The sequence below is a fragment of the Haemaphysalis longicornis genome, unplaced genomic scaffold (assembly GCF_048455015.1).
Source record: "Haemaphysalis longicornis isolate Haplotype H1 unplaced genomic scaffold, Haemaphysalis longicornis Haplotype H1 scaffold_1, whole genome shotgun sequence".
In the NCBI taxonomy this organism is placed as follows: Eukaryota; Metazoa; Arthropoda; class Arachnida; order Ixodida; family Ixodidae; genus Haemaphysalis; species Haemaphysalis longicornis.
The window spans coordinates 460,374,592-460,389,988 of record NW_027526203.1 but is presented as its reverse complement, the minus strand read 5'-3'; the positions used below and the strand labels follow the sequence as shown (position 1 = coordinate 460,389,988).

The following is a 15,397-nucleotide window of genomic DNA, read 5'->3' as shown; positions in this document are numbered from 1 at the left end:
AGGCGGGAGCGGCACCGGTCCCGACGGAAGAGGTTGCCACACAACCGCTGCTGCCTCAGCAAGCGGCGTGGTGGCGGGTTGGGCTGCCAGAGGCAACCCAGGGGGGGGGGGGGGGGCGGGCGAGGGACCAGGTCATACTCGCTGAACTGGGTCCCTGTGGAAACGAGACGCCGCTCCGCCCCCCGGCGAGCTGCGTCGGCGTACCTCCCCAGGGGGAAAGAGGCGAACCTCTTCCGCGCCTCTGGAAAGGTGATGTTCTCGGTTACCTTAATGTTTATGATCTTTTTTTCTAGTTGAGATTTTTCGCACTTGCGGGAGTATGCCGCATGCGGCCCCCCGCAGTTTACACAAGTGAGAGTTTCGGCTGAGCAGTTCTCGCTCGGATGATCGTGCGCCGCGCACTTTGCGCACGTCGTTCGGCCACGGCAAGAGTTCGTACCATGCCCGAACCGCTGGCACTTAAAACAGCGCCGCGGGTTCGGGATGTAAGGACGGATGGAGCAACGGATAAAACCTGCATTTATGTATTGTGGAAGAACTGCGCGGTCGAAAGTCACGATAAGGTGTTTGGTGGGAATCTCCTTGTCTCTGCGGATGGTGATGCGTCTCACGGCAGTGACGCCCTGATCCTTCAAGCCGGCAAGGAGATCCGCATCCGTTTCGTTCAAGAGATCCGTCGCGGATATCACACCTTGCTAGCTGTTGAGGCTCCGATGGGGTGTGACCCTGATGTCTAGATCAGCCAGTCTAGTCTGAGCTAGAAGCTTCGTGGACTGCTGCTTGTCATTTACCTCGATTAGTAGTTCACCAGACCTTTGTTTCTTGCACTTATATGATTTTCCTATTATGGCTTCAAGATATTTTGCGATCAAGAAGACTGACTGAGATGCAAGAGGGTGGGTTGGATTGAGGGACTCCATGACAAGAAATCGAGAGTAATGATCTGGTTCAGGAAATGTCAAAGATGGCAATGAAGGAAAAGATACTTCGGTGCGGCCCCTTTTCAGGGACCGATCACGTTTGGGGGGGTGTTTTGAAAATGCCATACAGTATGTATAGAAGCAGGGGACGGGGGTACTTTCTTCCACAACCTTACCCTGATAGCTGAGGAGGTCCCGGAGCTCCCTGCCTGATAAACAGACAGGGAGCCCATCCGCCGGAGCTTGACCTGGGCTCCGACGGCCACCGTTCGTGGTTTTTAACCCTCCACCTATAAACACATCGCCACGGTTGGATCCAGCTTATGTTTGGGGGCTCGGGGTCCGCGGTATCGCCAGTACCGTCACCAAGATTGCTCAAGGTGCCCCGTGCGGGGCGTTAAAGATCGTTAAAGCACGGTAAAGATCACCAGATTGTCAAAATTAATGCGGAGCCCTCCACTACGGCGCGCCTTATCGCCTGCATTGCTTCGGCGCGTTAAACCCCGCAATCAATCCGGTGCGCTGTATTGTAGGGCCATATAATTTAGAACTGGGGATCTTCAACGTGCGTCGAAATATAAACACGAGCGCTTTCGATTTTCGACTCTACAAGGAAAATGGCCCCCGTGACAAGGATCTAACCCGTGTCCTTGGGCTCGGCAGCACAGACTGTCTAAAATGGCAAACAGCGCTGTTGACCATATGCTTCTCCCTTGCCCAGTGCTCTTTTGTTTGAAGTATGTGTTAACTTTCGCAGCTTGAGGTGCTGCAAATAGTATTCAACCTGGCTAAGAGGAGCCGTGCTTGGCTAAGTGCACTTCAAACCGCAAACGCCCCACGGGCCCGACCACCACGTACGTGGACGCCGCTAGGTATTGCCACCACAGCACATATGCAGTCACCGCACTCTTCGACCCTGAAGTATTCCCTTGCCAATCACTAACTATCCTAACGCGCTTCCCTGCCACTGCGCAAGAGGCGGCGCCCATTGCACTTGCGCTCACTCACCGGCCTACCCTGTGGGGATCGCGACTTTCACGCGAACCCCTTTTCTGGCTAGCTTCCCATTGCGGCCGGCGTGCACACGCGACGGGAACCATACGGGAGGGCGCCAGCGACCGGACGGTTTGTTGTCGCCCAGGTGGAGGCGTTGACCCTTTTCCCCTCTGCCTTACCCGAGAACCAGTTCTTCCTCGATACTAGCGCCACCGTAAGGCGAAGTCTAGTGGGACGTAGCATGACGAGGGGACGCTCTCTTGTCTTGGGGACGCGCTAGCACGCGGACGTTTCGGCGCGCTGGTCCTGACCTGGGGAACGCGCCACAATGGGACGCGTCCGGCGAGCTGGGAGACTGCAACCGCGCTCGCACTGCGTAGCGCTCCGCTCCTCCGGTATGCCATGGGTGAGTCGAACCATCTCGATCTCTAGCGTTGTTTAATGCCTCGCTCCCAGTGTTACCGTTATGGCCTACGATTAGTCTGTATGCAGTGTATTAAATGCAGAGCATTTTAGTAACTCACGATGTCACCCGCGTTGGCGTCCGTAGTCCGCATCACTACGTAGTCCGCACCCTACACTATATAAAGAAATAATGCCTTCCGGCGCCAGGTTTCGATCCCACGACTCTGCGGGCGGAACGCAAGGTACACGGCACTTTAAGCGGGATTCACACGACGGAGAAACCCTCTCTTTTTGGCCCGCGGGACCCGCTCACGTGACCGGTTTTAGGCTCCGCCCCTCGGTGGGGATAGCACGCGGTGGCTCCGCGAAAGAAAATGCCTCCGCGTGTTTTCGCTCGACGGCGGTGGCCCTCGGCGGGGAATAAAACCTGTTCCTCGGCGCTGTCGTCTGCTACTCACTCCGCGTAGCTCCGCACGTGTGGATGCGCCGCCAGGCCGGATAATCCGGTCACGTGCTGTTGACGTCACATATCCGTCCGCCTCCGTGAGAGGGTTCCTCCGTCGTGTGAATCCCGCTTTACCGACTGCTCCACGGAGCCGACACAGAATGGGAGGTTACGCACGCGCCTTATATCCTTGACTCATTCAACCGTCGGCCACAGGTGCGCCCGCTCCCCCGCGTCCTCCTCGCCTTCTCTCCGCTCGCAACACCCTCTCTCGCCGCGTTCGGTTCGCGTTCATGTGGTGGCGCGATTTCGGCGCTATAACACTCTCTCGCGAAGGGCATTGGATTGGATTCGATTGGATTGGCTTGGCTTGGCTTGGCTTGGCTTGGCTTGGCTTGGCTTGGATTGTGTTGCGTCATAGCCGCGCCACGTTGCGTCGTAGCCTCTCCACGTTGCGTAATAGCCGCGGCAGGGGGTTCACGGCACGTTTCACGTTTCACCATCCACTTCATCGACAATATCTACGCTGGAAGACAACAATTACAACAACAACAACCAATACGTAATCCATAAGACTGGCAGGCACGCCCCCCGCGGAAATGCTCTGCATTTGATCGTGCCCCTCGCGAGGGGGATGTTTTGATTTTTTGTCTTGCTTGGGTGCACGCGCGGCGCTCGAGGTGTTCATGGCTGCAGTAGACGCACGTGCTTGGTCTCGTAAGGCGTGTTGCCGGTGGCGGATCGTAGCCCACCCGTGCTGCTCGAGTTCTTCGGGGTCGATGTCGTCTCCTTCCACGATGTTTTCCATGACGGGTATTACGCTGAGCGGCGATGCGCCGGAGCTGGCGCGGCCGCTTGCAGATGTTGCGCCGGCGACGACAGCGGCTTCACTAGGCCTGTAAGGCCTAGCGGAGCTGGTAGCGTGGCAAATTCACAAATGGCTGTAACTGACCGTTGCGATGATCCACGGCCACGATGTTGGTGTCCTCGTAATCTGTGTGACTTGCCGGTCCTCGCGGAGCACGAAATGACAACGTGAATGCGAGTTGGAGCAAGCGGGAGGAGATCTGTTTGAATCATCGGGTAAGGTAACTGGCCACATTCACGCGTTGCTAATAAACAAAACAAATCACGAAGTATAGCAACAAAGGTATAGGTATAAACGTGACATTACCTCCCCTCCCCTAGCAATGTATCGACGCGATGCTAAAATAACAGTTTGTCAAACAATAGAAACTCTTTCACCTAATGTGGCATATGCGAACCATATCGACGTTCTCGAGCCTCGCGTGGCCGTCGTAATGTTCTGTTTGATTTGCACTTTGCAATAAATGCTGCCATTGATGTTTTGCCCTCGCCGCCTCCTGCCTTTGTCTGTCTCCGCAAACAACGGACCCGTCCGCAGCCGGCGCTCGCAAGGCATGTTTGCCGAGCGCGGATGGCTGCGGGGTGGGAAATCACTAGTGTGTGAAATGTAGAACCCCACAACCCCAACAATTGTTATGTCTGATACGAAAACGGCCATTCGAAATTTTGCCCGGGGTAACATTTCCCCGCAGGCTCTCACAATTCTTCGAAATCCTCCCACCTCTCACGCGGGGATGATTTGGACTCCAGCCCATGCGGGGCTGGAATGAAAGGAAGCGGCTAACCTTGCAACTCGAGAGCTAGCCGTCCGAGCTGGGTCAAGTCGCACCGCTTCCCATGGAGCCCAACCAACCCGCGACAGCCTTTTAACTTTCCAGGAAATTACCTGCCACCACCGCCTCTCTCGCCAGTGGTACCCTCCACCCCACTGGTCGCTGTCTATCACAGGAACGATACTGGCGACTTCTCCAAACCAATACCCTCCCTGATCGCGCCAGACTACACGCAATTCATCCTTTAATATTTCCTTCTCCCCAGTGCCCCGACTGCTGAACCCCCGAAAAAGTCTCATATCATTGGCAATGCCCCCCCAACTCATTCCCTCCTCTCTTCTGAGGAGCACTGGGAGGCGGCGTTAGGCAGCTCGGATCCTCAAGTCCAGCGAGGGCTTGCTGAATAAGCAGCTCAGGTCACCGGCACCCTCCAAGCGCTGGCAACCACTCGTCGTTAGTCCAACTAGTGTTCAAATAAAGTTTATTCTCTCTTCAAACCCCAACTGTGAGGTGGAGATGAGGGCGAGTTTGAAGGACAGTAGGAAATGTAGGGAAGTAAGGTACGGTGAAAGCTAGTGAACTGAGGCCTGCTTCAAGTGCATGCCGCGGTACGTAAGCTCACCTTGACGCCACGTGCGCATCCGGCAACGTCGTAAGCCCTACGAGAGAGCAATGCCACCGTGTCGTCGTCAAGCCTCTCCATCATGAACTTGGACAAGTCCGGGTGGAATGTTATCTTCGTGAAATCTTCACTTTTGGATTCTGTGCGAATCTTGGGCGGCGTTGTCTTCCTCATGTTGTCCTCCCAGACCTGCAGCATAACATGGAAGAGACCAGTGGCCACATATTCCTTGCACTGAACTGTATCATTCCATAAAGCTCACGAAAAATCAATGCCCCTTTCTTAAGAAAAAGATGGTTAAAACGAGAAGCTACTTAGACCGTATCGGAATGGCGCATTCAGATAGACATCGGCTTCATATTTCGAAGGACCCAAAATCAATTTCGACCGCAGGAAGCGTTCTTTTTTTCCTTTTGAGGCGCTTGATGTGCCTTCGCTTATCGTTTTGTGAAATCCACTGTGTAACGTTGTCTTTCCTGCAGTGAGTTTTAGCGCGACCTCGAACGCCATCAGTGAGACATAGAAATTGACCGGAGTATTCACATAGCACTTCGCCATTTTATTTCCGTTCCTAGCTTTAAACCGTGTTGCAAAAGGACGTGTTAACCCATAAGGCCGTGTAAGCACCGCTCGCTAATCTCCCGATTTCCTGTTCAAACCTTATATTTCGCGTGTATATCTATTTGATAGTGCAATACTATACCGACTACGTGCCTGAAGCCATTCGATAAGTTCAAACAACGGCGAGGATCTTGTAGTCTAAAAAAATTTTCGGAGCCGACGTTATCAGTCAACCAGACACATTACAAGCACTCGTAGGGTGCCAATTCCTTGCCAAGTTTGATTAAGCCCTCTTCGCGCCCATCCAACCGGATGCACGACATCTGCGTGGCGGTATCGGAGGTACGCACCTGTGTGAAATGTTTTTTCTCTGTGCGCGAGTAGGTCTCGACGACAAAGCGGGTGCTGAAGATGTTTGCAAGCTTGGCGCCGTAACCGTTGCGACCGCCAGTGACTTTCTTCTCTTCGTCATTGTAGTTCGAAGAAGTGAGCAGGTGGCCGAAGATAAGCGTCGGCACAAACATCTTTTCCACGCGGTGCTCGACCACGGGAATTCCCTGGCCGTTGTTCCATACCGAGATTCGGTTCTCCTCAGGCACGATGTCGATCTGGAAAGGAGATTGAAAGTGACCCAAATATGGTGGTCTGAAAGAACAAAAATCGTGCGTGCTCAAGCGGAAAGCTGGAAAACACATCATAGGGTAGGTAAGTCTATAGTGTCCCTCCAGCGCGATGTGCAGTGCCACCAGGGGACGGAACCCACAACACTGCAGTGGCGCTTTCGTACATCCGGACGAAGACTGCGATAATGGACATGCGCGAATGGCTTTTAGAGACGACCTAATAGTGGGCGAAAACAACGCCAAGGTTCATTTATTTTGGTAGCTCCGTCCTGTGTTTCTTTTTTTCATTCACCTCTCTGAAACATGCCTGCAAGTTTCGCAGCCCATATATACGCGAAGTAATGCTTGAGGAAATGACACGATGAAGTGACGTTTGAGGCAGACAGCACAAACCTATAACGCAAAGTGCAGCCCTGGAGTCGGGGCTGCATTTACACGTTCTATCCGCTAGACGTTTTTTTCTGTTTCCGATTAGATGCCGACAGCGTGTTTCAGAGGAAGAATCGGCCTTTGTCAGCTGTCTCCCCCTTTAGCTCCGTTCACGCAAGTCTGCCGTTCTATAGGAAACAAACCGCGAATAACTGACACAGGCAGATTTTTCGCTGGCTAGAAACAGATTTGACGTGCACTAACACATGCGTATAAATATATCATGCACGGCAGGCCAATAATGGACAGCGTCTTGTCCAAGAACACTGAATGCAGTGCGAGAAACGACAGATTACTTATTTTTGTTCCAGAAGGTTGCGCATGGTCGCAGTGCAACTATCCCCCTCATCCTCTGATACGAGCCCATCCGAAAAATAGAAGTTTCTTTGAAAACAGCTCCGGTAAAAATATTTAGATTGAGTGCATAAATTCCTCTTGCATACGAGTTATTTGCAGCATTATTTAGTTTTTCTTAATTATAACACCATGAAAGCAGTACGTGTATGCACACATGGGCCTGTTTCCTGCTGCCGTATATTCCTTCCCTCGCCCCATACATAACCTCAGTCGCGTAGAAAAACTTGTACCGTGCGCCTGATCCTTCCATGGAGTGCCGCCGAAGAAATGTGGTGGTCGTGCTTCGATGTCCTATATTCGTGCAAGGGGATGCATTTTCGATTCGCAAGCCCCATGCTGCAGTTACCTACGGGGACACATCTTCAAAACAGCCCTCCACATCCTAAAAACCATAGCCAAGCTGCCCGACATGCGGATCGCCTGGGTGCCCGGACACACATTCCCCGCCGGCAATGAGGCGGTTGACGCCGCTGTCCATTCTTTACAAGGGACAACCAACGCCTTCCGCCCCCAAGACGGAACCGCTGTTGAGACATCGTGTCTCACTACTGCCAAGGCAGAGGTGTACTGCAGACGCCACGTCCGCAGTGATCGAGACAAAAGGCTACTGCCTTCAAAGATTGCAAACCAACTCACACCCATCGCGCCGCCCTTCTATCCGCCTTCTGCACTCTACCCGGCACCGCATACCATCAGGTATGGGAGCGCCAAGAAACCCCAGACTGACCTTCCAACCCTCGCCCGTTTGTAGACAACTCCCACACTCACTCACTTTCCCCTCTTGCGAGCAGAGGGGGGGTCTCTGCCTGGAAAGCCCGATCACAGGGACCCAGCGCGTATACAAGTTTACTACTGCGGATACTACTGCTTCGAAACGAGAAGCTACGGCGATGGATATGAACATATTCCAGGATCGGGGAGGCGGGAGTGTTTAGAACTAGGTATACAGCCTTAATAATCATCGCTGTAATAAAAAAACACTAATTCCACAGCCTTTCAATATCCTACAGAAAACCGAGGGTGTTGCTGTCGGTCACCACCCTTTTTGCCACACAAAATGGGTGTAAAACTACGAACCAGGGTGTTGGAACCCCAGAAGGGGGTAATGACCTACCACTCTTACTACACCTGTACACCTTTTTTAGGTGATCCGGGTGTAAAAAATTTTAGTGTATACCAGAGGCCCGTTTACAACACAATCACTGACGCAAACACGCCTCCAGCGCACCACTTCAAACCTTAAAGGGGCCCTGAAAGGCGTTTTGAGCACACTAAATTGACTAGCGCAATCGTTAGATTGGGTCGTCAACATCACCTGTGCCAAGTATTACTCTTTTGCGCGCAGCGGAAAGCTCACACTTTTGTTGCAAAGTTTGTCGCTTTTTTTCTCACCCTTTCCTTCGTGTTTTCGGACGCCGCCATCTTCACATGTCTACATCATCGATTCCCAGATGTTCGTCATGAGCTAGACATCCTGCTATTGGGCGGCTTTTTCACGCACTTCCGGCAAAGAGATGAGTCGTCTGCTCAGCGTCGGCTCGCCGGCTGATCTGCCAGCGGAGTGCCGGAGTGCTTGGGCATTTTACGACAAACGAAACAAGTGTAAACAAACGCTTAACCGTTCGTATTGAATGCAACACGGCCATAACACGACATGGATATTCTCTTACCTGAGTACGTTCCGTAAAGAAAGCGTTGAAGTCCGTGGCACTTCTTTCGTGCAATCGCATAGAACGCCCTGAGCCGAATGCCCGGGTTTGACGGATACATTTTATTCCACTTCAAAACAATCCAGAGATGCGTTTCGAACGAACACAACGTCACAACATGCGTTGCAAGTCTGAACCGCGATTGACAGACGATGGGTTGCCTCCTCCTGCCCGTCGTAAATTCGGCACTCACCTCGCGCGCTGTTGCGGGGACGAACAGCAAGTCACTTAACTCTAACGCGCAAGCCGAGATGGCTTTTAGCCACGCACACTGCACATACCCCATTTGAGGTTGAGTCGTACGTCGCTCGAGAAAGATAATCCAGACCATGGGAAGCACTATCCACCCGCAGAAGCACAACGTCGCATTTCATCGCGAAACAAAGGCGTCCACAACACACACACCATCGCCTCCTGTAATGCCAAACCCATCTCACACTTCCCAATGGGAGTGAGTGGTACGCCTGCAGTGCCCACATGTCGCGAGGTGGGACCCCGAGCTGAACCGGGATCACGCAACCGTAACTGACTTCTAGGGCGGTTTGTGCCTTGTTGCCAAGGCAACCGATGTTTGAGATTGTCAAAGAAATGGCGCTCGCTCCAGCGCTAGAAAGCTCAGAGCCGCGCCGGAGCATGTTTTGCGAACGTTGCCGCTCTCCACCACGCGTCGCCCCAAGCTGAACTGGCGTTTTGTGCTCGGGTTCTGTATCGGTTTAAATGTCTTTTTCACATGCCGCCGGCAGGAATTACCACCGCCACAAAATAAGACCCGGCACCAGCGGGGCTACATCTGATACGGTGCTTTTTGGATAAACAGTGCGCTGTGCATCCAAGGGAGCGAGCGCAGGATCCTCCCCGTGCGGCTGAGAGTTCGCCGCCGATAAAAAGTCGCGTGCCGCCGATAGCAAAGTTCTGCAGCAACGTACACCGCGAAAGGGCAAGGCCAGGCCGCCGCACACATGGGGCCAGATTTTTCGTTCGCTTTTCCAGCCTTGAGCGGAGTGCGGATGGTGTCAACAAAGCTTGCCCGTAGCAGACGGCTGCGTGAGCAGCGCAATAGCGGAAGTACGTCACCGCCGAGGAGCGCAGCATCATGGGAGGGAAGGCTCGCTCGCCGTATACAGCGGAGAGTAAATTGAAAGAAGGAGGAAACGCGGCGCGACGATAATGCGCGGTTTTTTATTTACGATTTTTAAGCTAATACTGATCGCTTCAACAAAATTCTTGCGGGAGGAGATTGCTAATACATTGCTTTATTTGTTTACATGTACATCCACGCATCGGCGGAAGGTATTTCAGGAACCCTTTAAAAAGCTAGGCTCAGGGATTCTAAAAACGTTATGTCAACGATATAGAGGGATCGTTCAATAATGCTGTAAGAAATGTGCTCCCGTGCTGTAGTGGCTCCATCTAGCATGTGCGATAAGCAGTTCAATTGGACCCATCACATTCCATCGCCGCAGCGAGTGTTAAATTGCTTTCTTTTTTTGTTATACAGTTTAGTTTCGCGCTTCCTTGCCCATAGACTCGAATCTCGTAATAACGAGGAAGTATCGGGGCACTAAATTAGTTCGTTATATTCGATATTCGATACAGCCATAGAGGTAAAAATCGGCTTTAATAAATCGGCAACCCGGCTCGCGCAACAATCCTACATAAAGAACGCATTGTTCTAGGCTTCGAACCCACTATAAACGAGGTAAGCCTTATCGGTCTCCTTGCGGAATTTCAAACTAAACAGGCCAGAACGTGAGAACGTGAAATTACAACAGAATAAAGTTCGTTCGGCAGAACAGGCCGTCCATCTTATTAACTTGATGGAGAATGTGGCCTTCGCCTGGTGGCTTCTCAGTGTCTGAGCGGAATGAAGTTTTTCAGTGTCCACGCAATAAAGGGCCTTGAGCTACTAAAAAACGGTCGTTTTGTGTCACTTTTTAAAAATTGTGCTTATAATATTCTAGCTGCCGAGCTTTCAGCCCCGAGGTAACCAAATATTTCTTCGTTATAGCAGATACCGCGCGGCTCTCGATGTTTCGGTTTCGTTATAAAAGGAATAGGGTGTCATTGAAATTAAGCATGACCAGACAAACTTCGTATTTAGTTCGCTATATCCGATAATTCGCTATATCAGTGTTCGCTATACCGAGGTTCGACTGTATATGCTGACCATATGGGCGACTCCCGGGCAGATTAAGGGGGACTCACATGTCAACATTTCTATGGACTTACTACATGACCCACTGGCTTAATAATCGGCCACTAATCAGAAAAGTTTTGCAAATACATAGAAATGTCCACAACGGCCTAGTTTGCTTATTTGAGAAATGTGACCCTACTGTACTGAAATAAAGACGAAACTCTCGCTTGCTAGACAGCTAGCGCCATCTTGTGAATGCTAGATAAACAAATGTGTACATTATTGTTTTTTTGTTTTATTTAAAAAGGGATACAACTTAAAAAAATAGCAAACTAGGCCATTAGGATGATTTATATGGGTTCGTAAACTTGTATCGGTACACGATGCTTCTGATACGTGGGTCGAGAATTCGCAAGTCCCATAGGAATGTGATCGAAATTCACACAATGGCAGTGCGCGAAGGCCATGAAATCACTCTTCAGTGGGCACCTGGTCACTCGGACATACAAGGCAACATTAGATCCGACGCAGCCGCCAGCGCAGGCCACTTGCTGAGCAACACAACCCAGCTTCCTTTCTCCCGAGAGGACAGCAACGCCCTTATCCTCGCAAGTGGATGGGCTGCACAAAGGTCGGAGTGGCAGGACCCTCACCGCAGGTATCTGCCACTGCACGCTATTGACCCGCATTGTGACTTCCGATTTCCACGCGGCCTCAACAAGCGGTGTGAAGGAGTTCTGCACCGACTGCGCCTGAATGTGGCGTTTACTCGGAGTTTTAAGTTTAAGATTGGTTGGGAAGATTCCCCCCTGTGCCGGACTTGCGGTGTGCGCGAGACTGTAAATCACTTGCTCTGCGTCTGCCCTCGATACGCTGCTGCGCGAAAAACTGCAGCGAGCTCCCTCTCTCGTGTACGTCATGGAGGCAGCCTCAAACTTTTTCCTTTTCTTGGGCCTTGGGCCAATAGTGCTGACAGTACCTTAGGTACAAAAGTACTGCTCCAGTTCCTACGAGAGACTGAACTGGACAAATCTCTCTAGATCAGAGACAGAGCAAGTGTGTCACGATATCTTCTCTTTCGCACTGTGGCGTTCATCTATTTATTTTTCTTGGGTTGGTGTTGTTACTTTTTTTCCCGTCGTTTACTTTTCATTTTGTTTGAGCGTTTCCATTAACGATTTTCTTTTCAATTGTATTTTTTTTGTCCGGACTCTGTTAGCAGCAATCTCTTGTTTTTCTTGTCCTTTTTTTTTTTCATTTTTTTTAACGCTTCATGTTTGTCTTCTTCCTACTGTAACCCTGATGTCTGATATGCACCACTCATCAACGTAGTCACCCCCCATCTGGTGTAGCAAGCCTTGTCCCTAGCAGGGCTGACCTCACCAGTTCACATTAAAGAGCATTCTCTCTCTCTCTCTCTCTCGGGTCGCGAGGCCCCTTCTGCTAGTTATCGCAATACTTGGCCCTGTAGACCAGAACAATTTTCGTTGCTATTCTGGAAGGTAAGCTGGTGATCACGAGATGCAGGCGGCTGAGACTCATTTTTAGGCAGTATCCGACGGGCCAATTTCTGCGCCACCCATTAATCAGAAGGACCTGCAAATAATTACAAGCCCAAATCAACAGAGAGGGTAGATGGGCAAATTTTGAAAGTAGACGCACATTTATGTCTCCTTCCTTGCTGCTTGTGGATTCCAAAGAAAAAATTCTACAAAAAAAAAACTGCGTAATAGCGAATTCGATGACAAGTCGAGACTGAATATCAGTTCGTGAAGGGATAGTAACGGTTCGCATTTCTGCTAGAAGAATAAATGGTTGGTCGCAATGCATTAGAGCTAATTCACACGCTTTATCGGCATGAGTGGGGGTACGTACAGTCGGCAAAAGGCTTGTCTATAACGTGCGAGCGGCGTGCGCCGGACTGCGCGGGAGACATCTAGTGATAACGCCTGGTTTGAGACCGGTAGAATGTGAGCATGCGCGACCCGCACCAGCGCGATGTCTGATCCCCTTGTCGCTGTGCCCGTCGCCTTGGCTTCCGTACCTTCTTTCGCCGTGAGAAGCGCTGCCGGGACGGGAAACAAAAGCGGAGATTAGAGATTGTTGGTACAACGTTGGCTGTGTTTAATTACGTGCAACGCTTAATTTTCGTGGCGCCCTACGCAATTTAAACCGGAGTTTTCTTTGTGTGTGCGAGAAAACGAACAATCGATGAAAACGCATCACTGTCCTGTGTTCTAGAGTGACTCGATATCGGTCCGTGATCGCTTGCACAGGGCATTAAGTATTGTGCCGTTAGCCCGTCAGCAGTGACGCACAAAGCCGAGCGCAGAAACCGGATAGTGGTGCACGCGGTACTAACGCAGCGTATTCGCAGAGCGATGACGCAACGAACAGCTGCGCACTAAAGCTAATGCAGACGAAAAACTCTCACAGCGTGCGCTAAGGCGGGTAATATACGCTTTTGTTTCCCGGCCCGGCAGCGCAGGCATGCAGCGCTTATTACGGTCAAAGAAGGTGTGGAAGCCAAGGCGACCGGCACAGCGAGGAAGGACACAGCCATTGCGCTGATACGGGCCGCGCATGCTCATATTCTACCTATCTCAAACCAGGCGTTATCACTAGGTGTCTCCCACGCAGTCCGGAGCACGCTGCTCGAGCGTTATAGACAAGCCTTTCGCCGACTGTACACCCGCCCATTTTTTTGTCAATATCACAGGAGCGTCGACCATTTGGTTGATCAGCGCCGTATGACGGAGTAACACGGAAAACACGACGAGAGTTGCCGCATGCGCACTAAACACTGGCTGTGACGGTCGTCGTCTGCAAGGTTCTTCTGAAAGCTGAGTGCAACCCCGAATCGTTTCCTTCGATTATCACACAGATCCCCGTCTTTGTTCACGAGAAAGCCCGTTGCGCCAATACTTCACAAAATCGCTAATTAACGCACATTTTGAGATTTGCTCGTGGAATGCTTAGGCTGCTGCTATTAGTCACTTTCATTTGCCCTCTTTGCACCGTTAGCGGCTGTTACGTAGGCAGTCTGATAAGCGAAGGAAATAATCTGGGGCGGCGTTCTGCTGTTGGAACAGCCTAGCAGACGACGGCCAAAGCTGCCAGTCCTTAGTGCGCATGCGCAACTCTCGCCGAGTTTGCGGCATCGCACCGTTATGCGGCGCGGATTAATAGAATGGTGCGCCCGTGATATTGATAAAGATTGGGGCTGGTGTACAATTACATAATCACATTGCTTACACCAATGGTCGCCCTATATTGTAGAATAGAAGAACCAAAGTAAATAATGGCCTCACTTCCAGTAAGTACCACTCTTACGCAGCCTTTTCAGCTGTTCGCGTACGCTGGAAGCGCGTGGGAGATTGTCAAAAATGTGTGTGCTACCAACGACATCGCTGCCACCAGCATACCGTTCCAAATGCTACAAATAACGCTTGGAGCCGTGTTAACAAAAATGGGTTGTGAGGTATACGGATTTTAGGTGCTGATATGCCTGGTCTTTTAGTTACTTCGTATGGCACTCCGGTACCCACAGATTTCGTGTTCTAGCAGTACTGCATTGAACATAGACAGACGGTCTTAGTGCGCATGTATGGAGCCCCGCTTGACGCTCACCTTGATGCAGTCCATGCTGGCGTCTCGCTGCTTGTTGTCGGCCGCGTTGACCAGAATCTCGTCGAAGATCTTGTAGAGGCCTGGCACGAACGTGACGCTGCGCTGCTTCATGCCTCCGCTGTCGCCCTCAACGACCCACATCGTCTGGGTGACCGGTTCCACAGAGCCCACATACGTGTCTGGTCGCAGCAAAATGTGCTCCAGCTGGCTCATCTTCTGGTAGATGCGTTCCACAGAAAGCCTCTTGTTGGCCGCCGTGCCGCCCCCGGCATCGTCATGTTGGCCGGCCGCGGTGGGAGGGGGTCCGTCGTCGCCCATGTCCAGGTGAGGCCAGTAACCGAGGAGCCGGCGCGATGAGACCGATTTACGAACACGGTGCTGCAGGTGGAAGCGGGGATGACGTTACCAGCGCCTCGTTTGGGCGCCGACGACAGCGAAGCGGCCTTCAGTATGCGCACTGTTGGTAAGCTGCGGCACCACCACCGACCAGTTCATGGCGTCGAATGCGTGTCGGGGCGGATGTATGCGAATCGGCGAGGAAACACGCGTGACCTGGGTGGGCGGTATCCACACGGCTAGGTCAGCTGGTATACCCCCCAGGTAACCGATAATTGCGCCACTAGCGCCAATTTGTCCCCTGGTGTTTGGTAGGCCAAATTGTCAAACAAAAAAACAAAAAAAAAATCACTGATGCAACGCTTTCGTTGATGCGCGAGGAGGAAACGCCGTGCCGCTTATCGTCTGCTGTGGGCTAGCGCGACTGTCTTTGTGTGCCGCAAGCGTGTACAAACACCGCTTGCATTTTGCTTTTCAGATTGTGTTGCTGCTGCACAACTTTCAGTTGCTAATTTCTTGGACTTTCAGCACGTGCACAAAACATTTGTTTGGATATCTTTCTTAGTTGAATACGCGCGAGCCAGCAC

General features: G+C 51.6%; 1 protein-coding gene across 1 annotated transcript in view; it reads right to left on the bottom strand.

The window, feature by feature from the left end:
* Positions 1 to 15,055, bottom strand: part of LOC144156135 (DNA topoisomerase 2-alpha-like) — a 42,367-nt gene extending 27,312 nt beyond the window's left edge. The window contains exons 1-3 of the mRNA XM_077687966.1: positions 14,475 to 15,055; positions 5,940 to 6,197; positions 5,029 to 5,217 (exon numbers count right to left, since the gene is read on the bottom strand). Coding sequence (XP_077544092.1) covers positions 5,029 to 5,217; positions 5,940 to 6,197; positions 14,475 to 14,792 — 765 coding nt within the window. The 5' untranslated portion in view covers positions 14,793 to 15,055. The remainder of the gene's footprint in view (positions 1 to 5,028; positions 5,218 to 5,939; positions 6,198 to 14,474) is intronic.
* Positions 15,056 to 15,397: the final 342 nt, after the last annotated feature.